Genomic DNA, 26,708 nt, shown 5'->3' on the forward strand with positions numbered 1-26,708 from the left:
AGATTATCTCAAGTTTATTTTTCATTGGATCCCCATATTTCATCAATTATTGCGTAATCAAATTTCGATAAAGTTTGTGAAATATTTTTAAAATTTGTTGAATCACAGCACACTTTTTTTTTTTATTAAACATGGTTTTCAATAAAATTGTACTAAAATTTTTTTTTTTTTTTAAATAATTTTATTGAAAAAAAATATTGTTTCTATAAAAAATTTACAATTGCAAGAAATCCGGGTAATTTTTATGTGCTAATTAATAAAAATAATGCAAATTTAAATAATCATAAAATTGAACGCCATTATAAAAAAAGAAAAATTTTTTAATTTATGTTTTTTTAACATAACCTTGTTATAAATAGGTTTTTTTTTTAAGATAAAAAAAAATATAAACGATTAAGCTTGAAAATGAAAATATTTATAATTTACCCATAGGTTGAGATTTTATAAAATTCATAACAATCTTAAACACATACGAAAATTAACTTATCTGAATTCCCTATCAAAAGTAATATGAGAAAAAATGTATATTTTTGAAAATATGCTTTGTTATGATAACTACATAACAGACACGGAAATAAATCATTTTTTAGCAGCGCATTTTGGTATAAACCTTACGTTTTTAGATGAGCAGAAATACTCAATTATTCTAAAACAAACACAATATTGTTATAATTTATTAAAAGGGACACACTTTTTGACCATACAATAAATCTCGTGGTTTCCAATTCAGATATTTGTTTCTTACTACTGATAGTCGCTGCGAAGAACATACTAGAAGTGTATGTATGGCTAATGGCGTTGTAATTTTGTTATGTCGATAGAATACCAATCTTCATTATACGTTTTAAATGGTTTGTGACTTTACTGAGAATGTTATTGATGAAAATTTAGAAAATCGAAATTTGAATAAAAACAGGCCAAACATGATTTACAAAATTTAAAAAAAATTTGAATGGAAATTTTATTATTTTGTATGGATAAATTTAATTAATTTCAGCATTGCATGAAATATTAAACTTCGAAGTAACTTAGCAGTAATGAAAATGATGCAAACAAATTGATAACATTTTTTGTTGAAATTATGAAGATCATGATCCATAAAATAATAAGTTGGAGGGGATTTTCTTCATTTTTATAAAACATTTCAAAATGCATACTCGAAAAACGAAAATCAACGATACGTAAATTTTGTTACACGGAAACAGATATTCAGGCTATTTTATAACAATTAGTGGCGCCAACTATATTCGATAAAAAAAAATTTAAAAAGATTCATAGATACTGAATGAAAAGTGACAACGATATAGGATTTGTTATAGAGAATAACTATTCTTAGTAAATCTTTTTAATAGTATACCGAGTGATTGTGGACATAACTTTGTCAAAATGGTAAGGTTTTAAGAAATTATCTACGTCCATCTGATTCAAATACCATACTTTTGTTGTTTTTGTTAAACTAGCTGTATTTATGAATAAATATTCCATCAATTTTCAATTATATTATTAAGCTAAAAAAAACAATTACATATTGAAATGAAACATTTTATATTTATTATAGGTTAACGTTCCAAAACAACGTCGCACATTCTGCAAAAAATGTAAAGTCCACAAGCCCCACAAAGTAACCCAATATAAGAAATCAAAAGAACGACATGCATCCCAAGGACGTCGTCGTTACGATCGTAAACAACAAGGATTTGGTGGTCAAACAAAACCTATTTTCAGAAAGAAGGTATGTATCATTTTATTGTTATTTAGAGTAAATTGTGTATTTGTAAATTAATTTAATTTGTTGTTTTAGGCCAAGACAACCAAGAAAATCGTATTGCGTATGGAATGTACCGAATGTAAATATCGTAAACAGATTCCATTAAAACGTTGCAAACATTTTGAATTAGGTGGTGACAAAAAACGTAAAGGACAAATGATTCAATTTTAATTTAATTTTTGTAATATACCGTCTAATAAAATTTGTTTATAAATAACAATGTGAGTTTATATTTCTAAATCTTAATATTTTTCCATAAATTCTTAAACAAAACCGGTACTTAAGTTGTTTGTGTAAATGTTTTTAAGTAATCATTATCTCTAGGTTAAATACATATTCATTTGCCTGTTAAGGTGTTTCGATACCAAAACGAAAGTGTTACCAAAAAACTGAAATTTTAGCTGTCAATGAGTAATTAATACACCTTCTGTATAAATTTCAAGTGGATTCTCTGAATGGTAAACGGTAAATTAATTCTCAAAGACAACCCTTTTTGGTGTATGAAGAAGTCGTAATAAATTTTGGTTTTTATAGTCAATAAGTGCCTCTAAAAATGTTTTACCATTTACATAAAATACTTTCTCAAGTTATCCTCAATATTCCTCAAGTTTTAAGCTTTAAAATCGTACCAAAATTAAGAACTGTGTATAAAATTGAAAACTTTTTTTGGTAAAAGAACTGACTAGTTAATTTCTCGAATACCTAATACATGATGAAACAAACAATTGACTCAGTTAATTGTTGAAATACCATGTGTAGACAGTGTTGATTACGCATTCGTTTTTTTTTTTTCATTGGTAAGTAAAGAATGATAGTCACTCTTAGATAGCCACAGTCGTGTGTATATAACACGACTGTGGTATCAGATACACGTACATAAATGAATATTCTCATATAACACATTTAATGTTATAAATTAATTCGCACACTCACGGGTAAACAGTGATATTTACGAAAAAATGTTTCAAACTAAAGTTGCTAATTTTTTATGAGGAAAATTTAACATTTAAATTCTTGTCTCTTACGGTTTACAAGATCGATCCCACGGACCCAATATCCAATTAGCCTATGTTACTTATTTACGAACTCAGTTTTTACGTCCTGATCACGCTATAAAAATTCCAGCAAAACTTTGTTCGTAGCATCAATATTTTTAAGCGTTACAAAATTGAGACTAAACTTAGTATGTCTTGATATATTTCAAAGATACATGACAGGGGCGGATTTACGAATTTGCCGTCCATAGGCAGGCATCAAAATGCCGCCTTTTTTTATAAACAAAAATCTGTTTTATTTATTTGGAAATTGAAAAATATAAAATATAATGAATGAAATAACGTTCAAAACAAAAAAACTAATCATTTTTCAATTATTTCAATGTACATTTTTAGGTCGGACTTTTTCAACAGCAAATGTATCGATGATTTTGTTCAGATCAACTTGTAGCAAAGTTTCAACTTCAATACAAATTATGGCCAAAGAATTTAGTCTGTTCTCTTTCATCGTGGAACGCAAATAAGTTTTGATACGTTTCAAGCATGAAAATGAACGTTCCGCAGTACAATTTGCCACTGCAGTGCAAAACTGACTAAAATTGAAAAAAATTGACATTTTTACATTTTTATTAAACAAAAAAATTTTTAATAATTGAAACGAATTTTTTTCCGCCGTAGGCACAGGCCTACTTTGCCTACACATAAATCCGCCCCTGATACATGGTATAAAAAGTGATCGTCAACTAACATTATCAAATTGAAAAGCCAATGTAACAATTTTATTTCTAAAATTAACAAAATTGGGGTGTGAAAATAATTTATTACACCCGGTATAAATTTTCAAAATTTCAAGAGATTTGGGACATGTTCATTGTGTGTCCTTTGTTAAATCGTAATTTTTTCGCCAGAGTATAATCAAATATTTGCCAAAATGAATTAAATTTGACACCACAAAAAGAACATTACTTTGGTTTTAAAATTCTAGGATACAACGAATCTGGAATATTAAAAAATAAGAAATATTTATTTTTATTACAATATTTACAATTTTAAATTAATCATAAATTAATCAGAACTAGCTCCTGAATCTGAGTCGTCTTCTATACTGTTGGTATTCACTTCCACTCGAGGAACAATTTTATTTGGTTCACTAAAAATAGAAATTTTCAAATAACAATTTGTAAAAAAAAGAGAACTTTTCTATGTAATCATAATTACTTTAATATATTCGGGTCTAAACCTTCGGCTTGCATTTTTAAACGCACAGCCTCTTCTTGTACACCAAAATGAAGCATTTTAAAATACTTGGAGTATGTAGGATCGTCTTTGATACGTATTCCATTTTCTACTGGTTTTTCATTATCATCAGTTTTAATATTTTCCGAAACATTTGATACATTACCATCAACTACAGATTTAGGTGTTTCATCTTCAGGATGTTGTTCTAAAACATCTTTTTTAGTATTTATTTCCTCTGGTTGACTAGTAACTACAGGAGTATCATTTAGTTCTGGAATTGAAGAAAGCTACAATACGAAATAATTTTATAAGCTTTAAAAGCTGAGAATTGTACTTGATTTATGTAACTTACTTTAGATTCTAATATACAAACACTAGCTTCAATTTTTCGTAATTTTATTTCAAAATCTGTAAATCTTGATTCACAGGTACTTGCGAATGTATTTAAAAATGTAATTGTTCTTAAAATAAAATGGTTTATAAACGCTAATGAACGTTTTTGATTTATTGGATCAACCTAAAAATTATAGAAAGAGAATAAACGGTAAAAATATAAAAATTGCATTTTCTAATGTAAATATTTGCGGTATTCTCTACCTCTTGAATATCAATATCGGGATCGACTCCCGGTGGTAAATTTATATCCATAGGGTTGAAATTTAATTTCAAATTTTTAATATTTGGCAAACAAACTAAAATAATAACTCTAATAATTTAACAAATTTTTATATGGTATTTACTTATTTACTTGAATTGACTGGACAAACAGATTCCTTATATCTATTTTAGTATACCTAACAGAGACAAGTATACTTTTACATATACATTGAACAGAGACAGTCATACTTATGAATCTGGTTGTTCGATGAAGAAAATTATTTATTTTAAACATAGGTGTAGATACAATATTTTTAAAAGGGTATTTAGTGGGTTCTTTATCAAATAATGTCTATAGTTTAGGCTATGCCGCGTCAAAAAATCCATGAACTCTATCTTTCTACCGAGCCGAAACACAACTATTTCCATTGTAGCTTTGACCGAATAAAAAAAACCTTGCTGCTAAACAATTTTTTGTATTGTTGCAGGAAACACAGGAAACACTTGCATTGGATAATGGAAATCGAGTATTAAGAAAATATGTCTATTATTTGGTTTGTCATTATATCCAACTTCAGTGTTTTACTTAGCTTGACTGATTTTTTGACAGTAGAAACACCCTCTTTGACGAAGTAGTAAAAGTAAAAGAAATTAAGATATTTAAAACTAATTTTTTTTAATAATAATGAACCAATTTTTATGTGTGAAAATTCAAAATGGTTTCCGAAAATTTAGTTTTTATCAGAAATCCCTATTTCGCTCCCGATAGTATAAAACACAGTTAAAATAAATGTTCTTCTGAGGGTTTTCCAATTATCTGTCAAGTTTGTGTGTTTGTACTATCAAAGTTTTGGAAGCAAAGAAGAACTTTTCCCCATAAACTACGTGTCTTAATTTCAGCCTCTTTAGAACGCCCCTCCCCTCACTTCATGTAGTATTTTCTATGACCACGCCCCCTCCCGGATAGAACGTATTTTTTTTTATTATAAAGTCCAGAAGATATAAATGTGAAAGTACCCAATGTTTGTCCATAGACTGCCACTTAATCGGCAAATTATTTTCATTGTGCCGAAAAATAGTAGATTATCAAAAAAATTACGTAGCTTGAATTCATTCCTTATTTCGAGTTTTACGTCCTTATCCTTGTAAGCTTGAATTATTACGTTGTTCTTTTTGTGACGTAAAATTTGTTTATGTGGCGCCTAAGGAACTGTCAAATATATAAGTTGATGATTTCTTCCGCCATTATAATATTTTTAAAGAACAGATTAGTTTTCTTCTTGTCAAATCTACATATTTAGATTATATAAAAATTACACTAAAGTATTTCTAGAGCAGTAATGATTTTCATTTCAAATAATTTATACAAAGGACAAAGGTAAAATAAAATAATTATGTATTGCATACACATGTAAACGCGTATTAATACAAAAAAAACATTTTTCATATCAAAAATACTTTTTCGTATTTCAGGGCGGGAAGTTATTGTTAAGTACAAATAGAAAATGGATTTTAATACTGTTTCTACATCAACAATTGAAAATTCTGAAAAGAATGATAACTTTACATTTATTACAATCCCAATTCAGAATATTGATACAATATCTAGTGATCAATTACAATCGGAATATATCCTAAAAACTTTAGACGATGGTAGTTTTATACTCGAAGGACCACAGGTTGTTCATTTGCGATTTTTAATTAAAATATTATTATTACTTATATTTCTGTTTTATGAGTAGGTTCCTGTAGCTCAGATTGGTGAAGTTAATAATTATTTTGACCAGCAGTTATTGGTTGATCCTAAATCAAATGAAATATTAGTCACATCAAATTGTACCGAAAATGTAATAACTTATACTTTATTAAAATTACTCTTGTTATAGAGTAAGAGCCAGCGCCTACCTGACATACGTTAAAGTATAAAAGCTGAATTTTTTTTTGCGTATTATCACAGGTGTAGGGAACAATCTTTGGGGGTTACAAACCTTGACTAACGGTGCCTTCGGTAGGTATCAGGTAATCAGGGACGCAGTACCCGAGCTCTCTCACGTTAAAGTATAAAAGCTGAAATTTACACATAGTGTTCAAATGACCATTTTAAGTCAATATTGAAAAAGACAGACCGATCCGAAGGGGCTAACACTCCTACAGACGCGGTAGAAGGTCAAATGCACAAAATACAACATCTACATTTTCTTCCATGATACTACAACGTGAGAGAGCTCGGGTACTGCGCCCCTGATTACCTGATACCTATCGAAGGCACCGTTAGTCAAGGTTTGTAACCCCCAAAGATTGTTCCCTACACCTGTGAGAATACCCAAAAAAAATTTCAGCTTTTATACTTTAACGTATGTCTGGCAGACGCTGGCTCTTAGTCCATTATTATCATTTTGAGTTATTCGATTTATTATTTTTTATTTAGGATAAATTTGTATGTCAATACTGTAATGAAAAATTTTCTAATAAGATATTGTTGAGAAAACACGAAAAAGGACATATACAAGAAAAGCCTTACAAATGTGAAAAATGTTCGGCTTCATATAATGTTCTTGTAAGTTAAAATATTTTGATTTGAAACTAAAAGTTTAAAGTTTATGAGTACTTATTTTGTAATTATTTTTAGACAAATCTTCAATTACATCAAATGCTTTGTTCAAATGAGGACAAAACTTTAAAATGTCCAATATGTAATAAAATATTTTCCCGTTTTGCAAGTTTAAAATCACATTTGGCAATTCATCAGAGTGATGATCAATTGTTTTGCCCTGAATGTGAAAAACCGTTTGATACACAAGTAAGTATTTAGCTATTAATCTACTTCTACAATGTGTTCTGTTATTAACTGCAGAAACCTAACTTCCCAAAATAAGCTCATCAAGAGCAATAGAAAAACTCTTTTCCAAATTTGGATCTGAGCCCTAATTTGGGAGCTACAGGTAATACAAAAATTGATAAATTTGTTTATCTACTGACTATGATTCGATAACCAGTAGCCAATAATAATCAGAAGATATTAGTAAATCTCATTTAATAATATTCAACTAAGGTAGGGATTTTTTTAAATTATAACATGATTTAATTGGATTATATTATTTTACAAAAACATTAAATTATTGTACGTAAACAAACAAACTATGTGTTAATGAGTGTGGTTTGTTTTCTTAGGTCCAATGATAAGTTGTTATATAAAATCACATGTAATTGTGTGCCATTCAACTTTAAGTTTATAATACAGCTTTAATATAATTTTTAAAAATTTTAGTTGCAAGTTGACATACATATGAAGACTCATGACAAAATTCGAAAGTATACATGGCAGTGTCGTTTATGCAAAGAAGAATTTTCCAATCAAACTTCCTATAGAAGCCATGTTGCAGAACATAGTAAGGTATAAATTAATGTTATAAGCTAATATATATTTTTTTCAGCTTTTTTATGCTTTCTAATTACCATTTGCGCGCAAGAAACTAAAGATTAATCTAAAAAGTGAATTACTAAAATTGACCTCGATTACTTTAAACAGAATTTTTATTTTAATAGTTTTAAATAATTATCTTTGTTTTACTGTCGTTCCTATAGCAAGATGCTCTGTAATTTACTGAATCAAAGAATGTCTACGGTAAGCCCATCTTGATTACTGGAGTTTTACGCAGGCCATGCGACAGGCCAAACTGTTTTTGACTAACTAATTTATGATTCATTTCAAAATTTCAATTGTAGTCCACGATTTGTGATCGGTGGCATGCCCAAAATATTGTGATTATATAGTATCACTTGATTAGTTAAATTGTATTGCTTTAAACTTAAACTGTATGTTCAATGATGGGAATTCGTTAATGTTTTTAGATTCGCCAACTATTAAGTACATTAAAAACTAAATCAACTGGTAAACGAGCAGGTTTTAAACGGAATAAAATAGGCAGACATGTGTGTATGGTTTGTTCTAAATCATTTGCCAAGTATAGTTTATTAACTCGACACTCTCGAGTTCATAGTGGTGAAAAACCATTTAAAGTAAGTATTATTCACGTATATCAACCAAATGTATTTATATAATTGTTGAAAAAATATATCGAATATATCTTTTTAGTGTAAAACATGTGGGAGCGCGTTTAGTCAAAAGAATACCTTAAAAATACATATGCATAAACATACTGGAACTCGACCATATAAGTGTTCACTGTGTTCAGCTGCATTTGGTCAAATAGGTAAGAGAAAACCCGCCAATAATAAGACATTGAGAAAGTACCGAATTCCGTCAAAAAAGTAAAAGAAAATTAGGGGAAAATATTTCCCGAGATATTTAATTTTTAATTACAATAGAGAATATGTACATGTATTTTTTTTATATTTTTAATTATCCGAACTTTACTTAAATTTATCTTGAGTTAGAGACGATTAATCGACTTCAAATTTTTATGGCAATTATTATACCATGCATATATGAAATATACATAGTATATTAAGTTTAGTCCCAAGTTTGTAACGCTTAAAAATAATGATGCTAGGAAAAAAATTTTGTCATAGCTGTTCATAAAAACACCTAATTAGTCCATTTCCGGTTGTCCGTCCGTCCGGCCGTCCGTCCGTCCGTCTGTGGTCACGATAACTCAAAAACGAAAAAAGATATCGAGCTGAAATTTTTACAGCTTACTCAGGACGTAAAAAGTGAGGCTAAGTTCGTAAATGAGCATCATAGGTCAATTGGATCTTGGGTCCGTAGGACCCATTTTGTAAACCGTTAGAGATAGAACAAAAGTTTAAATGTAAAAAATGTTCCTTATAAAAAAATAAAAAACTTTTGTTTGAAACATTTTTTTGTAAACATCACTGTTTACCCACGAGGGCGATAATTAGGTGCAAATTTTATAGTATTTGTATGTTGTATGTGTGTTTGTTTAAAAGTGAATATCTTTTGTTATTTACGTGACGTCAAAAAAACAAATGAGTGCGCAATGTATGACACTGTCTATACATTTTATACATACTGTCTATACATGTGTTATGTGATAAAGAAATCAACACTGACTATGCATGGTATTTCAACAATAAACTCAGTCAATTGTTTGTTTTCACTTGTTTTATAATAACCTTAATAAGTATAAAAAAAATTTAGAATTTTCTGAATCTTAAATATTTATTTTATAATTATTTAGGTAATCTTCGCGTACATATCATTAGAGTTCATTCATTAGAAAGAAATGGAAACACTTTTCCATGCAATGAGTGTGAGTGTATCTTTAGGAAGTTAAGTACATTAAATGCCCATATAAATCGTGTCCACAATAATCTACCTACTGAAAATTCATCGAGTCCATTCAATGTTATAAAAGAAATAATGATGTTGAACAAAGCAATGACATCTGTAAATAATGATAAATCAACTGATATATTACAACAAGCTGTTGAGAATTCAGCTATACAAGATACAACGTCCAGACAAAATTCTTGGGATAATAGTGAGAATAACAAAATAAATAAATCACAAGATACAACCGTTCAAATTAAGAATGAGAATTTATCTGAAACAACATCAGCGACGACCAATGATATTGAAATACGACCAATTGCATTAGCGGATCGAGGACCAGATGGTACACTTCGTAGACATGTTGTTTATCAACGTAAAGTTGGTAATATTCGTTGGCATCAATGTTCGTATTGTCCGAAAGAATTTAAAAAACCGTCGGATTTAGTTAGGCATATACGAATCCATACAAATGAAAAACCTTATAAGGTAAGTTTTCGAATTGGATTCGATTTTAAAATATTTTCGTCTGTTTAATACTTTTTTCATTATTAAATTATTAAATGATTTTCAGTGTCACATTTGTGAAAGAAGTTTTACAGTCAAAACAACCTTAACATCTCATTTGAGAACGCATACAAATCAAAAGACAAAAAAACCATTAAGAGTACAGAAAGAAAATACGATATGTGATGGAAATGGAAATGGAACTGCCGTAGATAATCCAGAGAATTCAACTGAAATTACAGTTACCAATCAATGTCCATTCTGTAATAAAAAAATTCCAAACAAAAAGTTATTAGAATCACACATTAAAAGACATGAATTAAAATCGAATTTAAATTCAAATAAAAGTTTACTTTCGAATATTCAATTGCATGAACCATTTTATGTGACTGATAAAGGTGACTTAATTACTTAAATTTAACGAATCATTTTTAAGGTAGTTCCTTCACAAGTAGTTGAACGAGAATATCTAAAATTACAATTTCTTAAGAGGGTAAAATTTTTATTTCTATCTGAGATATCGACGTCTTTAGATTTAGAAGAAATCACAGTTTAAAAAAATACTCTATTTAGATGGTATAAATGATATTTATATTATCAAAAATGATATTCTAATAAATAATAATAATATAATAATAATAATAAATTTAGCAAATCAAAAAAGCTTATAAAGAATATTCATATTATCAAGATGATCCTAAGAAAAAGTACTGAAGGAATTCCTTCACTATACCATTAATAAACAATCAACAAAATTGTAAATTTTGTATTCTAGGTACGATAGAATCATACGTGTCTCCGAAAAATCGTACTAATTATTCAGAGATTCGACCTCATACATGTATGCAATGTAACGCAGCATTCCGTAAAATGAGTCATTTAAAACAACATTTGCGTATACATTCCAATGAGAAACCATTTGCATGCAATATTTGTAACAGGTATACTTTTAATTTTATTTTTCAACGTGTTTCGATATTAAAACGGTTTTTAATGTTTGTAATAAATATTAATTAATTTTATTTTTATAGAAATTTTCGATCTTCTGGTGTTTTAAAAAATCATAAAAGATCCCATGATGGAATACGACCGTATAGCTGTAAAGAATGTAATCAAGTATTTAGTACAAGTGGAAGTTTGCAAAGACATTTATTATCACATAGTACAAGAAGACCATTTTTATGCCCATATTGTCATAAAAGTTTTAAAACCTTTTCAAATTGTCGAAAACATATAACAACTCACAAACTTGATGTAGCTATGAGCGCTGTAAGTTTATAAATGTTATATAATATATCAATTGTTTAGTTTAAATTCTTTTATAGCTTCAGCAAGATGAAGAATCTAAAGCAACAAATGAAACTGTTTTAAATGAAGGAATAAATTATACGACTGATCAAAATACTCAAGCTATCAGTAATGGTAAGTTACATCTAAATATTTTTTTGGTTTTTAATTTTAGTTTAATTCTTCTCGCCTGAAAGACTCTTGGGAAATTCCTAACTCGACTTTAACTGTTTTGACTTTGTTTGAAAAAGGTTTAGTTAGAAAAAAATTGTAATAAAAATAACTTCTAAAATTTTAATTACAGAAGAGGTAAATGTGACAAGTGCTGAAAATTGTATTAATGTATCTGCAACACAGGCGATAAATGTGATAAATACGTTAATTGCAGATGAAACTGGAAACGTTACTCTAGCAGAACTAAACACATCCAATATACCTGTGGTAAAAATAATATAAAAGTTATCAATTTCATCGTATACTTTCATAATATTAACTTTTTAGGATATTCTACTAAATGTTCAAGAATCGTTAGACAAAAATTTAATGCCAACATCGGAAAGTTTAGATGATATTATAACTGAAACAAATGTTGTATCAGAAACTTTGCAAAGCGTTGATGTTGAAAATAACAATCCCATAAATGTTGTATTTACGGTTTCTGAAGAGAATGATAATGTAAGTATCCATATTAGTACAAGAAAATTAAATATCTATAAGGATAAAAGTGTTACATCAATGATATTTGCCATGTTTCTCTGGTTGTAGTTTCATGAAATCATGATACAAGAACAAATTTAATTAACAATTTTGTAACATAAAATTTAATCAATATTTATGTTTTATGTTTTAGATGTTATTAGAAGTGTCAAAACAAGAAAATACATTAAATAATTTTCAAGAAGTAACATTAGCCACTGAGGCAGTAACTGCTCCTGATTTTTTTATTAGTAACAAAATCAATAATGCTTTAGAAATTGTACAAGACATTCCAGAAGCACCATCGAATCCTAATAGTATTTTAGTACCTGAAATAATAAATTTTGAGGATGTTAATAAAGTGAAGAAAAATCAGTGCACCTATTGTACAAAAACTTTTCGTAAACCATCCGATTTGACACGTCATATTCGCACACACACGGGAGAAAGACCGTTTTTTTGTAACATTTGTAATAAAAAATTTTCTTTGAATTCTACTCTAAAAAGTCATTTAAAAATTCATGGTTCAATCACCAAAGATTTTGTTTGTACTGTTTGCAGTAAAACTTTTGTTACAAAAGGAAGTTTAAAAGTTCATATGAGATTACATACTGGTAATTTATAAATCAAAATTAATATAATTTATTAACTTTTATATTCATAGTATACCCACCGTAATGGTCGGATTTCAATCGTTAACCTATTCGGCGCTCTTCGGGGGCTTTGGGTCTAATAGAGAACCAAAAATTTAGCGATTTAGATCGTTCGCAATGGTAGTGTGGGGGAGAGCTATAGCTAGTACATAATGCTAAATGTGTCGGTTCTGTCTCATCAGGAAATTAGTACCAGTTAAACCCTTACTCTACCATTGCGAAAGATTTCACATTGACATTTTTGAAATGTTTGTCGATTCAAACCGGTTATATCCTTTCTAGAATCTGTTAAAATTTGAGACAGGCGCTGCATCATTGGTACTCTATTAGAGTCACAACTCCTCGCTTCGAAAATGCGAAATAGGCTAATGATTTAGAACGCAGTGCTGGCTAACCCCTACGAAATTTTCAGCCTTTCTGAAATGACTCACTAAAACTACGCTTGGTCGAAGTTATTATTTATTTTTATAATGTTTTAGGTTTAAGACCGTTTCCATGTGATTACTGTGGACTGCGATTTCGTACATCTGGTCATAAATTGGCACACCATCAGGCACATTTAAAAGAAATTGAACGACAAAAAAGTGATTCTAACAGTAAAAGTTCAAAAAATTTTCGAACTAAAAATAAAATGCGAAAGTTACATGATGGTATTTTCGTATTAGAAAATGAATCAAATTTAAATTCTGATAATGTCGACAATAAATTGGTTAATGAAACAGATAAAAATAACGAAAATCAAGACTTCGAGGTGGGAAAACATACTAAATTTCCTTAAACAAGTTTAAGGTTGTTTCTAAAACAAAATAATTGGTCTATATATTTATTTATTTTGTTTTAGACCATTTATTTCGTACAAAAACAAATGGAAATGGAAAATTTATCACAGCTTCAAGAAAATCCAATAAATATAGCTATAAGTCCATTAGATGCGGATGTTTTGAAATCATTGAATTCTCAAGAATGTATGGATTTCAATGAAATTATTGTTCAATCTGTGGATTCACAAAATTTAGTAACTAATAATGAATGTGAAATAACTCAAAATTTAATTCAAACTCAGGATCATAATAATTTTCCTAATGGTAAAAGCACCATGATTTATTTATTTTTAAACCAAAGACGTGTCGTTAAGTAATTTTGACTTCGTGATTATTGGGAAAATAATAATAATACTAAACCAGCTCGATTCGTGCGGAATACCGCAGTGCGCTACCCGTGGCTACAATCAGGAGATCATTACCATAGTTGATAGGAATTAAATTTTCTACAATTTTGGCCCCCTGGGATCAATCGTCAGGCAGTAACTGCTTCTATTTTATTTAGTAACAAAATCAATAATGCTTTAGAAATTGTGCAAGATATTTCAAAAGCACCATCTTTCGCTCTTAATGTAATACATCATATGTGCTATTGGTTCACCATCCCTATACCAGGATATATTTTATTTTCAAAAAATATGGAAACTGCCCATTCTAGGTCCATTTGAACTTTTAAGTCATGAATGTTGCATCCCTAAGCTTTGTTTTGTATCGAATCTTAGTATGCGTTATATAAAAAAAAGTTATTTTTTCAGCCGAACAAGAAGTTCAAGAAAAGAAAATGTTTTTATGCGGATTTTGTTTGAAAATTTTTGAAAAGTCTAGTCAGTTACAACGTCATTTACGTATTCATACTGGAGAACGTCCTTTTGTTTGTAATTTTTGTAACAAATCATTCAATCAGAAGAATGCATTAGATCGGCATTTAAAAACTCATTTAGACCATCGACCATATGAATGTCCTCATTGTGAACATAAGTTCACTCAAAAAGGAAATTTAAAAACTCATATCCAAAGGTAATTTTATAATAAAGACAGGGCCGGAACTTGAGATGAAGTGGTGATTTATTATTTGAGTTCCGGGGCAGATTTCCTTTATAGTTCCGGCTCTGAATAAAGACTTAATTTGAAATTTGATGAAAAGTATAATTTTTATTTTTAGGACACATGAATCTGGAAAAGTTACTGTTGATACTTTACTAGCAAGTTGATTTAAAAAAATTATGATATAAATAGAAAAATTAAATAAAAATGTATAAATGATTATATAGAATAATTTATTTTTATACACTAATAAAATTTTATATTTTTAATTATTTTGGAAAGAATGTGTTAATCATTTAATCTAAAAAACAAGTGAAAACAAACAATTGACTGAGTTAATTGTTGAAATACCATGCATAGTCAGTGTTGATTTCTTTATCACATTACACATATACAAACATGTGACATATACATAACTAATAAAGTATAGTACATATGTAAATGACTTTATAGGTTTCTGCATTACCGACCGACATTTAGTGTATAGTTTGTACACATATTATAAAATTTCCGCCTTATTGGGGCCCTCACGGGTAAACAGTGATGTTTACGAAAAAATGTTTCAAACAAAAGTTGTTTAATTTTTGATAAGGAACATTTTTTACATTTAAACTTTTGTTCTATCTCTAACGGTTTATAAGATGGGTCCTACGGACCCAAGACCCAATTGACCTATGATGCTCATTTACGAACTTGACCTCACTTTTTACATCCTGAGTACGCTGTAAAAATTTCAGCTCGATATCTTTTTTCGTTTTTGAGTTATCGTGTCCACAGACGGACGGACGGACGGACGGACGGTCGGACGGACGGACGGACAACCGGAAATGGACTAATTAGGTGATTCTATGAACACCTATGACAAAATTTTTTTCCTAGCATCATTATTTTTAAGCGTTACAAACTTGGGACTAAACTTAATATACTATGTATATTTCATATATGCATGGTATAATAATGCATTTTGTTAAAATATATCCCTTCAAGGACCCACAGTAAAAATAGTTAGCTAGATTATAGATCTCACTATTAAATTTTGAATTTTTAGTTGATTTTGTGAAATTTTTGTATTTAAAAACGCTGATTATGATAATTCGATATATCGAATTCATAATGTACTTTGATTTAATAAACTAAGATTTCGTTTGAAATTAATAAATAAGCTATTAATTATATTTTAAAAACTATAATCTTTGACACGAATTCATACAAAAGAAACACTATCATCATCCTTATCAATTGGTATTTTAATGGATTATATTTTTAGCTGTATATATTCACAGGTCAACATAAAAACAATTTCAAAAATTATATACACATTAAAAGCTTTGTTTGAATATTGGATTGGTTTCCTCCAGCCGTTGTGATCCATACTGAGCGAGAAACAGGGTCTAATCTACTTAAGGATAGGTTGCAAAAGGCCAGAGTCTTTCAGATGCGTTGAAAGTTTTTCAACGCATTTATAAGTTTTTTCAACAAATTGCGATTTAATAAAAGTTGTTTTGTAATTTATAGATTATAACCTGTTATATCCAAAACTGACAAAGCCACACTGACTTCACACTATATAATACATACGAAGCGAACTTTTCACTTCTATCGGCAGTCCCTATGACTGCCATTTTTTTTTTCTGAGTTTATCATTGAGCCTGTGTAGTGTACCTATACGCTAAAGTCAACATGAACAACTTGACCCTTCGGAAAATTTTGATCTAATTTAAAATGCAATTTCTTTACGTTATGTGTATATTGAATCCAAAGTAAATAATAAAGCCTTTTTAGTAGGAGAGCCCAAGAGGGGATTTGTGTAGTAACTCGAGCTCGTCAGATTAAAATAAGGGGGGTTCCTTGGGTCTTCCTTAGTACTTCCACCAAATATTAGCCCTAAATATGGGGGGACCCGCGTAGGGCAGACGGTCAGATTAGTAAAAACAAAATTGCGATAGGTGAATTAACTCGAGAGCACCAGATTAATATATGGTGGGTTAATTACATGCTAAAAAATGTAAATTTCGATAATATGAAAAAATTTTGATTACGCTCGAGTTACTACGGGTAACAAACTTTGCAAGCCTCCCATTTCTTTGCGTCTCTCCCCTACTATTTAGAATGTTTCTAAACATAAAAATCTTGTCTTTAGTTATTTTCTCTTTATTTATGATCATCAGCTGCTGTTGATTTCTGTACTTATATGGTACAAATAAATAAAGGGTCAAAAGAGAAGAGGGTGAAGTTCAAGCAATAATAAAAGTGAGATAATAACCATAAAATTTAGTTACATTGAAACATTTTCATGTTTACAATTAATGTTACAAATAAGATTTCGTGATGCTGTTTTTTAATTTAATTTTATTTACATTCGTTGTATCGAGTTGGTGTAAATTTCCAAATGTGTATCCAAAGTTAAAATCATATCAGCATGCTCCTGATCCTGATGATCCAGGTGCACCATTATTTTTAACACCACTAATAAATTCTGGAAAAATATCTGAAGCACAGAATGCGGCAAAAGTTGATTGGATCGGTTTTAAAAATACAACATCTTACGCTGGATATTTAACTGTTAATGAAAAAACGAATTCAAATTTATTTTTCTGGTTTTTCCCTGCATTAAACGATTTTGAAAATGCCCCAGTTATACTGTGGTTACAAGGTGGTCCAGGAGCAACATCACTTATTGGATTATTTACTGAAAACGGTCCATTTGTTATAAAAACTAAGCATGGTGTAAAATTGCGTAAATATTCCTGGCATTTATATCATTCAGTAATATACATAGACAATCCAGTGGGAACTGGATACAGTTTTACTGATAAAGATGAAGGATATGCTCAAAATGAGACAGCGGTTGGAGAGGATTTGTATAATGCATTAGTACAATTTTTCAAACTATTTCCAAATTTACAAAAGAATCCATTCTTTGTCACTGGTGAATCATATGCTGGAAAATATGTGCCGGCTTTTTCATATACAATCCATACAAAAAATCCGAGTGCGGGTTTAAAAATTAATTTACAAGGACTTGCAATGGGAAACGGATTGAGCGATCCTGGAAATCAACTATTATACGGTGATTATTTGTATCAACTAGGTTTGGTAGATAGCAACGGAAGAGATTACTTCCATAAAGTTGAAGATCAATGTAGAGCGTTTATAAAGGGCGGCAATTGGATTGAAGCTTTTGAAACATTCGATAATCTCTTAAATGGTGATACGATTAATGGTTCATCCTTATTTTCAAATATAACTGGATTTCATTTTTATTTTAATTATTTGCATAGTGAAGACTACGATAGCATGGATATGATGAGTTCATATGTTCAAAAAAATTATATTCGAAAAGCAATTCATGTTGGTAATAAAACATTTAATGTTGAAACGTCGAAGGTTGAAGATCATTTGAAACAGGATGTAATGCAGTCGGTAGCACCGTGGATTATACAGTTGTTAGCCAATTATCGTGTACTGATTTATAATGGTCAGTTGGATATTATTGTGGCATATCCATTAACTGTGAATTATTTAAAGAATTTAAATTTTAATGGTGCAAACGAATATAAAACTGCACCACGTAAATTGTGGTATGTTGATTCAGAGTTAGCTGGATACGTTAAAACTGCTGGTAATCTTACAGAAGTTTTAGTAAGGAATGCTGGACATATGGTGCCTACAGATCAACCCAAATGGGCTTTAGATCTTATATCTAGATTTGTTGCTAATAAACCATTTGTTACAGAAGAATAAATTTTGTTTTGTATAGATTTATAAATTATATTTAATAAAATATTTTTGTCTAAATAAAAATGTTGATTTTTGAAACCTTTATATAAAAGTCATAGGGCCACAGGAATTTCGAGTAGGTTAGGTTAGGTTAGAGTGGCTGTCCTGGGGTGAGACAGACCATATCTGTCTTGTAGTACCACGAGTACGTTCTTCCCTCTATCTAAGATTGTCCTTTTTCAGAATATCTTCTTTCAGGAGTAACTTGCAGTTCGCAAATGGAACTCCCGGGTGTTTATTGATGCTTGTGTCCGGCAGCATCGTGCCATTTCTGGCAACCTTGTCGGCTTCACAATTTCCTGGAATGTCCCTGTGTCCCAGTACCCATACCAGGTCTACATTCATTCGTTCCGCTAGCTCATTTAAGGACGTACGGCAGTCCTGTGCTACCTTTGACGTTAGACAGACTGAGCTGAAGGATTTAAGAGCCGCTTGGCTGTCGGTGAAGATTGTAATGTCCCTGCACCTAAGGGTGTTCAGTCTTGGACATTCACAAACCTCGTGAATAGCCATCACTTCCGCTTGATACACACTACAGTGATCCGGCAGCCGAAATGATAGACGCAGATCAAGATCTTCAGAAAAGATCCCACAACCCACCTTCTTCTCTAATTTAAATCCGTCAGTGTAGAAAACAACGCCCTTTGGCTTAACTAGTTTCTCCTCCCAATTCTGTCTGGAAGGAATCTTTACTGAGAACCTGTTCTCAATGTTAGGAGAAGGTAAAACGTAGTCAACGGATTTTGGAAATGTAGGGGGGTAGTAAGGGTTCAATTTTAATTTATTTTCACACATTAAAACATAAAATATCGGTTAAAAATTAAATATAAGGAGCGCTGAAAAATTGTTTCTCAAAGTGGGTGATAGACAAAATAAGTTTGAGAACCTCTGCGCTAGACAGACTCAGTAACACACTCACAGGCATGGAGTCAATGAACATACATACATTTCTATTCACCATAAAAGTGAAGCAGAATCTTTCTTACTCCTATTATCGGGATTATAGTAAAATTAAACCAGAAAACTATAATTATTACCAACGTTCTAATTTATTTTAACTATAAACACTTAAAATTTGAAAATTATATACAATTATCTATGACCCTTGGAAGAATTTACTTAAGAAATCAGTTGGTGGAGGTTCTTGACTTTCTTTAAAGTAAGTCATAATATGACCTTTTTGTTTCCAAATTCTTTCTGTTTCTTGTAATTCCATTTGACCCTGCATAAATAAATAAAAAAAAATTTAGTAGCATTTAATTCATTCAACACTCAATATTTTATTACCTTAATAACAAGTAAATCAATTACTCGAATATCTTCTACATTTTTATTCTTCTCGAAGAGTTCACGAAGTTTTGCTCGACATTCTGGTACCGTTTTTGGGATATCGTAATCAAAAACTAATAATAAAGCAAATTTATATAGAGGTTACGTTACATAATTAATGATATTGATATTTACCAACGGAAGGAATTTGACGATACCAGGCTTTGTACAAAGTAATTACACGACTTCTGGCTCCATTTTTATCTGTGGACAGGATCGGTTTAACCTGTCGAAGAGTTTTCACTGCTTGAGCCATTTTATGGCAAAAAATTAAATGAAAAGTAGTGTAGAATGTATTATTTGACAGTTATTCTATTGTTACCTACTTTACCGATCTATCATGATTTTTATCTATTAGTTGATATTTTTTACAATAGATGTCAGATTATAGTGTTTGTAACAATTATAAAAACCAATATAATAATTAATATTAATTTATTTACGAAATAATGAATTGTTCTTAATTTTTTATTGTTTTATCTTTAAATTCATCTATTCATTATCGTAGGTTAATAGACTAGACAATCATTTAAAATTATTAATCACCTTTTTACTGCAGTCTCATAACATATATGCATTAAAAGTTGTAGAAAATACCCTAAGGCACATTTATATAGTTATGGGCCTTGAGCCCAAAAATTTTGTATTATCGCAAAATTAAATTTATAAATCAATATTATACAGCTGATTATGATTACTGTTTATTCAAGGTTGGACTGAGAATTTGTTGCCTTAAGGTCAATACATTAAGATGCCTTGAAAAATTTGTTAAAAATTTTAAATTAATAAATACACACATAACAATGCAAAAGTGGTACAATCAAATCAAATTAACTTGAGTAATCCATATATTAGCAATTGTAGCAATATAATGTGGACTCTTCGCACCTTTACCTTCGATCGCTACGTTCCATTTATTTAACTATTACTCCCGGCAAATTAGATGAAATTCCATATGATTTAATGCAATTTTGGAGAATTTTATTTAAATATCGATTATTTCGAAAATGCGAAAGATTGGGAATAATCAAAATATACAGATCGGTTGGAAATTTTAAGCTTAACAATTTTTCTAAGTTTTTAATCATAAGTTAAAAGTTTGACGCCCTTTTTAATAAGGTATTTTGTTAAAAAAAAACATTGACCCTTTAGTTCGGTAAGAACGGCTTGTTACATATGACTTAGCGTAGGTAAGTACTTAATATTATGTAAGAATTTATTATAAAGATGAAATAATTAAATAGTTTTAATTATCTTAATTAAAATAATAAATAAAGTTATAATTGTTGATATAAATTAATAGGTAAGTGATTTTAAAAAGTAGCGCTATGATATTACTGATATTTAATTACATTATATTTAAATAAATACCTAAACCTATAGAGTGATTTTTTAAATAGTTTCCACCGCTACATTTCGACAATGAAAAGGCAAATTTGATCCGATCTTATTGGCATTTTTTTTGAAACCCACTAATTTTAGGTCATTATTTTCCGCTGTGATGCTAGTTTTTCGCTAGCTATCATTTATGTGCTTAATTCCAGAACCAGGATTTCACTATCTGGAAACCTATTGGAACCAGGTTAATTTTGATCACAAATTTGAAAAGTATAACCCAAATTTAGTAGGATTATATACTTGGTTTATCAAAATTGGATAAAATTTGGATGTGATAGAGCAAAATTAAATTTTTTGGATTCTGATGACGTCATAAAGTTAAAAAATTCGATTTTTTTGGTAAAAAAGGCAAATTTTATCCGATCCAATTGGAATTTTTTTTGAAACCCACTAAAGTTAGGTCATTTTTTTCCACTGTGATGCCAGTTTTCGCTATCTTTCACTTATGTGCTGAATTCCGGGATCAAGATTCCACTTTCTGGAAACCCATCAGAGCTAGGTTAATTTAGATCACAAACTTGAAAAGTATGACCCAAATTTAGTAGAATTACATACTTGGTTTATCAAAATTGGATAAAATTTGGATGTGATAGAGCAAAATTAAATATTTGGATTCTGATAACGTCATAAAGTTAAAAAATTCGATTTTTTTGGGAACACAGGCAAATTTGATCCGATCCTATTGGAATTTTTTTTGTAATCCACTAATTTTGGGTCATTCTTTTTCGTTGTGATGTCAATTTTTCGCTAGCAGGAGGCTCCGGTTGCCCTATAATAGTTTCAGCCCTGAATACAAGGGTAGAAACTTTTTTTAAATCACTCTGTATATGCATTATCTACCTATCTATTTAACATAATGAAAAAATTAATAAATCTCAGTAAGTGTATTTAATTATTATTATTTTCTAAATTTATAAGGAGAAAATTAACATTTTTTAGTTTCGTGTACAGGCTGAGGCATAAAAATATTATCCTACAGTGGTGAATTTGAGGCAAAAGGCCATTTAAAAAATAGATTAGCACATTTAAGTAAATCGTTTTGTTTCTGTTTTTTGGTAACAATATCGTTTTGATATCGAAATGCCTTAAGGGTCTAGCAAGTAAAGTGTACTAGGTACTGGTTATGTTTAAAACTCTTTATGTAGCATTAAATTAAATGACTTAAGTATCAAACTGGAAAGGAAAGTTTGATTTGTGTATTTGTGTTTGATATCCAAAAATAACTTTTGAACCCAGAAAGTTGTTCAGATAAAAAAAAAAAGTGAAACATTTAAATCTAAGATCAGGTAAGTAAATATAATTATATGAAGTTTTGCAGTATATATTATGGATATATGTACAAAAATATATGTAATATATTTAATTGTTGTAGAAACCTTTCACAAATGAAATTACGAAATCAATATAGGTAATGCTTTTATTCAAAAAAAATACTGTGTGTTCACTAATCAAATTGTTATTGATTTATAATCAAATGTTGAAATTTCGTAAAAAATATGATCATCGGAAAATATGCTCGTAAGGTAGTAAAAAGGTTACATTTTAGAGTGAAAAAAGTTTACAATTGTTATAGAAAACTAGCAGATACCCGCCCACTTTGCTGGACAATTTCTTCTTTTTCAAATAAAGACGATCACGTTATAGCCCTCTTTCGGTGGGGAACTCTTTTGGAAATGAAGTTTTGCCTATGATACTCGCTGACATTGTAACTTTCTATAATTCCAGACATTAAATTAACTTGATGTTTATACTTTTTGGATCAAAATTACCCCATCCACCGACTTTCATCAAATTTCAAAACAAAATTTTTTTTCCGATTTTCTCGATTTTTTCAAAAGGGTACCCTTAAAAAAATTGCAAAAAATCGAAAAAATTTTTTTTATCTCCAATGCCGATCAAACTCAGTATACAAGGTAATTTTGACCCAAAAAGTTCAAAAATCGGGTGCATTTGTTGACTGGTCGAATAGTTTTTGAGATACGGACTAAAATCGATCCAAATATTGTGATATCTCAAAAACACTGCATCCAATCATTAAATTAACCCGATTTTTATACTTTTTGGATCAAAATTACCCATTCCACCCAGTTTTATCAAATTCCAAAACAAATTTTTTTTTGCGTTTTTCTCGATTTTTTCAAAGGGGCAAAAAATCGAAAAATTTTTTTTATCTTCAATTTCGATAAAACCCAGTATATAAGGTAATTTTGACCCAAAAATTACAAAAATCGGGTGCATTTGTTGACTGGTCAAATAGTTTTTGATTTATGGGCTAAAATCGATCCAAATATTGCAATATCTCAGAAACTCATGAAACAAAAAAATAAAATTAAATAAAAATTTATTTGAAAAAAAGACATTATTTAGTAATAAATTCCGATTCACAGAAAAAATGGTTACAATTAAAATGTTTTAAAATTAAGTTTCATAAAACTTTGTTTCGAATTTCTTGATTAATTTCTTTAATCGTAATTATTTATTTTCGATTGAACTTCGAAAGTACAAAATTATTATTGTATTAAGTTTTATTCATAACGTGATGTGTTTATTATACGTGAGGCATACTGTAAAATAATATGTGGATATTTATGAAACGTTCTGGAGACCACACCCAGCCTTCAAGCAAGACAACCGGAATTTATAAGACCATATTCTTACATTGTTACGTATATTTTATTAAGTAGTCGGTTGTATTTTGATTACATTAAATACATCGTAGTTTACCAGTAGCGTAGTTATTGGATACTTGGGTTCGTTAAATTTTATTATTAAATTTAAATTTTTCTGAATTTCTACAAAGAATTTAATCTATTTGCACCCGTCCATGTAGTTCTATCAACTAGCTTAATCCGTCAGCACTCGCATTTTGAGCATTTTTACTGGAACAAAATACTGGTGTGATTGTCACAACTACATGAGCAGGTAACAAAAAAAATAAAAGGTTTATTCCTGAGCATAGGTAAGGTTAGGTTAGGTTATATTGGCTGCCCAGGAAGGCTATACTTCACACTTAGGCTATAGAGCCCATTGTGATACCATATATTTGTTTTACCACCTTTCCACTGATAATTTCATTTATCAGCTCAATTTCAGAGGCTGAGCTTACCTCCTTCATGCATATACCATGCACTACAACAGCCCATCACAACTATTAATTTAATTAATTTTGTTGCGACGGCAGGAATCGAACCCGCTACCCTAAGCATACCGCGGACATTTCTTCGAGTCGGATTTAAACTAGCGACATATGGTATACTGTTGGTTTTAGTGTCTTAAGTCCACTGCTCTACCAATTCCGCTGTCAATGGTTGTTAAAAAGTACAAAAATATCCTATATACTATAAAGATGATCAATTAGTTTATTTCAAATTCACTGTCTATTAGTAACAACAATCTTCATCTGGTTGGCTCAATCACATTTGGACTAGGTATGATAGATATGTTTTCGTAAATATGTTATTTTAATTTGTATATTTGCTTTATTTACTCGATTATATATTCCAACTAAGTACAATTTGATTTTCCATTAATAAAATGCATGTCTTTAAAATAAAATCAATCTTTTTCATAGAAGTAATGATTTTGTTTATTTAACTTTAGTGATTTTGTATCAATGAATTCATATTTTAAATTCAATCTCATTCTATTGTAAATACAAATATTTAGCTGTACTTGTTCCAATCATTAGGAAATTGTTTGAAATTATTTTTTACTTTATTTCAATACTAGCTGACCCGGTGAACTTCGTATCACCTGCAACTTTTTTTTTTACAACTTTTGGTTCGTGATTATGTCAACCTTTAGACTCTAATTTATTTTTGTCAAAAATTAACACTGGTTGTATTATCTACGGTTAAAACGGTATTAGGTTATTAAATGAAACTTGTTGGTCATTTTAACATGTTTTATGTGTTTTATTAACACAACAAAATATAATCAATACATAACAAAACATAATAAATATGTATATCTATTCAATTTAAAGCTTTTTGATATACTACGTTTTTAGTTTGGTTTTTCGGAAATATATAAAGACGATGGCTTTCCTACACGTGAACACGCGCCATATAGTTGTTCATGCGAGAAGCATGGAAATTCTTCTCGAATTCTTGCGATTTGGTATGTTAATAAACATACACAATATAAACAATATGGGAATAAACACAAATAAAACAAAAGTAATGACAAACATTCTTCTTGAGTTTCTTCTTGAAATTTTTGGTTATGTTTTACAAACTGAATATAAATAAATAGTATAACTTCGCAGTATACTTGTACGTATCTTTCTATATATTGAACAATTTTGGAACACTCTTGGAACCTTGAGGATCAAGCGTAACAATAGCGATTCCGATACAAAATTAATAAATTTTGATTTCTTTAGTTTAATTTTTGGGTTTTTTTTAATTTAGTTTAGTTTAATTTTGAAAATCGGTCCAGCCGTTTTTGAGTTTTAGCGAGACTAACGCACAGCAATTTATTTTTATATATACAGATCAATAAAATTGAAAAAAAAACCCAACTCAACCCACACCCACACCCACACCCACACTCATCCCAACCCAACCCAACCTAACCCAGCCTAACCCAGCCTAACCCAACCTAACCCAACCTAACCCAACCTAACCCAACCCAACCAAAAATTACAAAAATTTTTTTTTATTTAAATTTTTTATGATTTTTTCTATTTTTACAAATTGCAAAAGTGTAAAAAAATTTTTTGTTTCCAATTTCGATAAAACTAAGTTTATAAGGTAATTTTGACCCGAAAATTACAAAAATCGTGTTTATTTGACCATTAAATGAGCAATTTTCGATATATTTTATGAATCTGACTGTAGAGCCAACATTTTCATTCCGTTCTGTCTCTGAAATTATTCCGCATTGAATCTAATTATTCCGAAATTGTCCTTTTCATTTCAATTACGATTCATTACTGTTTCGGACACACAGTAATAAGTTGGACATAGACCCAAGATATTTGTTATTCATTTTATTACATTAGTTTTTTAACAAACATTTAGAATTTATTGTAAGAGAACACTAAATTATAAAATGAATATTCTAAACAAAGATAGCTCGAAACATATATTAAATAGATATATACAGTACAGATAACATTTAATAAATAAAGATCGACATATAAGATTTAAATGTAAGTAGGTTTGAACTATCCTTGTTTAATAAATAAATGGTATATGTGCAATTATGAAGTCCCACAGGAATGCTGTCGAACGGGATAAAAAGTATCCTATGTTATTCTCGTGGCTCTAAACTACCTCCCTGCCAATTTTCAGCTAAATTGGTTCAGCCGTTCTTAAGTTATAAGTAGTGTCACTA

At 29.6% G+C, this 26,708-nt stretch overlaps 5 protein-coding genes across 5 annotated transcripts; 3 read left to right on the top strand and 2 right to left on the bottom strand.

Annotated features, from left to right (window-relative positions):
• Nucleotides 1–1,238: 1,238 nt before the first annotated feature.
• LOC123294506 (60S ribosomal protein L44) lies at nt 1,239–1,975 on the top strand. Its single transcript, XM_044875557.1, has 3 exons — nt 1,239–1,389; nt 1,559–1,732; nt 1,802–1,975. The coding sequence occupies exons 1-3, from the start codon at nt 1,387–1,389 to the stop codon at nt 1,937–1,939; spliced, it is 315 nt and encodes a 104-aa protein (XP_044731492.1). The 5' UTR covers nt 1,239–1,386; the 3' UTR covers nt 1,940–1,975.
• Nucleotides 1,976–3,818: 1,843 nt separating this feature from the next.
• LOC123294502 (WASH complex subunit 3) lies at nt 3,819–4,701 on the bottom strand. The gene is made up of 4 exons (XM_044875553.1): nt 4,600–4,701; nt 4,355–4,519; nt 3,982–4,289; nt 3,819–3,913 (listed from the first exon to the last, which is right to left on the bottom strand). The coding sequence occupies exons 1-4, from the start codon at nt 4,648–4,650 to the stop codon at nt 3,829–3,831; spliced, it is 609 nt and encodes a 202-aa protein (XP_044731488.1). The 5' UTR covers nt 4,651–4,701; the 3' UTR covers nt 3,819–3,828.
• Nucleotides 4,702–7,062: 2,361 nt separating this feature from the next.
• On the top strand, nt 7,063–15,028 carry LOC123295861 (zinc finger protein 236-like). The gene is made up of 17 exons (XM_044877323.1): nt 7,063–7,156; nt 7,229–7,399; nt 7,868–7,993; nt 8,452–8,619; nt 8,696–8,813; nt 9,762–10,342; nt 10,428–10,758; nt 11,136–11,301; nt 11,392–11,629; nt 11,686–11,782; nt 11,952–12,088; nt 12,149–12,322; nt 12,498–12,957; nt 13,476–13,747; nt 13,838–14,081; nt 14,573–14,834; nt 14,980–15,028. The coding sequence occupies exons 2-17, from the start codon at nt 7,250–7,252 to the stop codon at nt 15,026–15,028; spliced, it is 3,573 nt and encodes a 1,190-aa protein (XP_044733258.1). The 5' UTR covers nt 7,063–7,156; nt 7,229–7,249.
• Nucleotides 15,029–17,055: 2,027 nt separating this feature from the next.
• Nucleotides 17,056–18,610, top strand: LOC123294497 (venom serine carboxypeptidase). Its single transcript, XM_044875546.1, has one exon. The coding sequence runs from the start codon at nt 17,190–17,192 to the stop codon at nt 18,603–18,605; it is 1,416 nt and encodes a 471-aa protein (XP_044731481.1). The 5' UTR covers nt 17,056–17,189; the 3' UTR covers nt 18,606–18,610.
• A 1,066-nt stretch (nt 18,611–19,676) lies between these two features.
• Nucleotides 19,677–20,293, bottom strand: LOC123294504 (NADH dehydrogenase [ubiquinone] 1 alpha subcomplex subunit 6). The gene is made up of 3 exons (XM_044875555.1): nt 20,106–20,293; nt 19,929–20,044; nt 19,677–19,863 (listed from the first exon to the last, which is right to left on the bottom strand). Exons 1-3 carry the CDS (start codon nt 20,224–20,226, stop codon nt 19,738–19,740), a joined length of 363 nt encoding a protein of 120 aa, XP_044731490.1. The 5' UTR covers nt 20,227–20,293; the 3' UTR covers nt 19,677–19,737.
• Nucleotides 20,294–26,708: the final 6,415 nt, after the last annotated feature.

This window comes from Chrysoperla carnea, chromosome 3 (genome assembly GCF_905475395.1).
Source record: "Chrysoperla carnea chromosome 3, inChrCarn1.1, whole genome shotgun sequence".
In the NCBI taxonomy this organism is placed as follows: Eukaryota; Metazoa; Arthropoda; class Insecta; order Neuroptera; family Chrysopidae; genus Chrysoperla; species Chrysoperla carnea.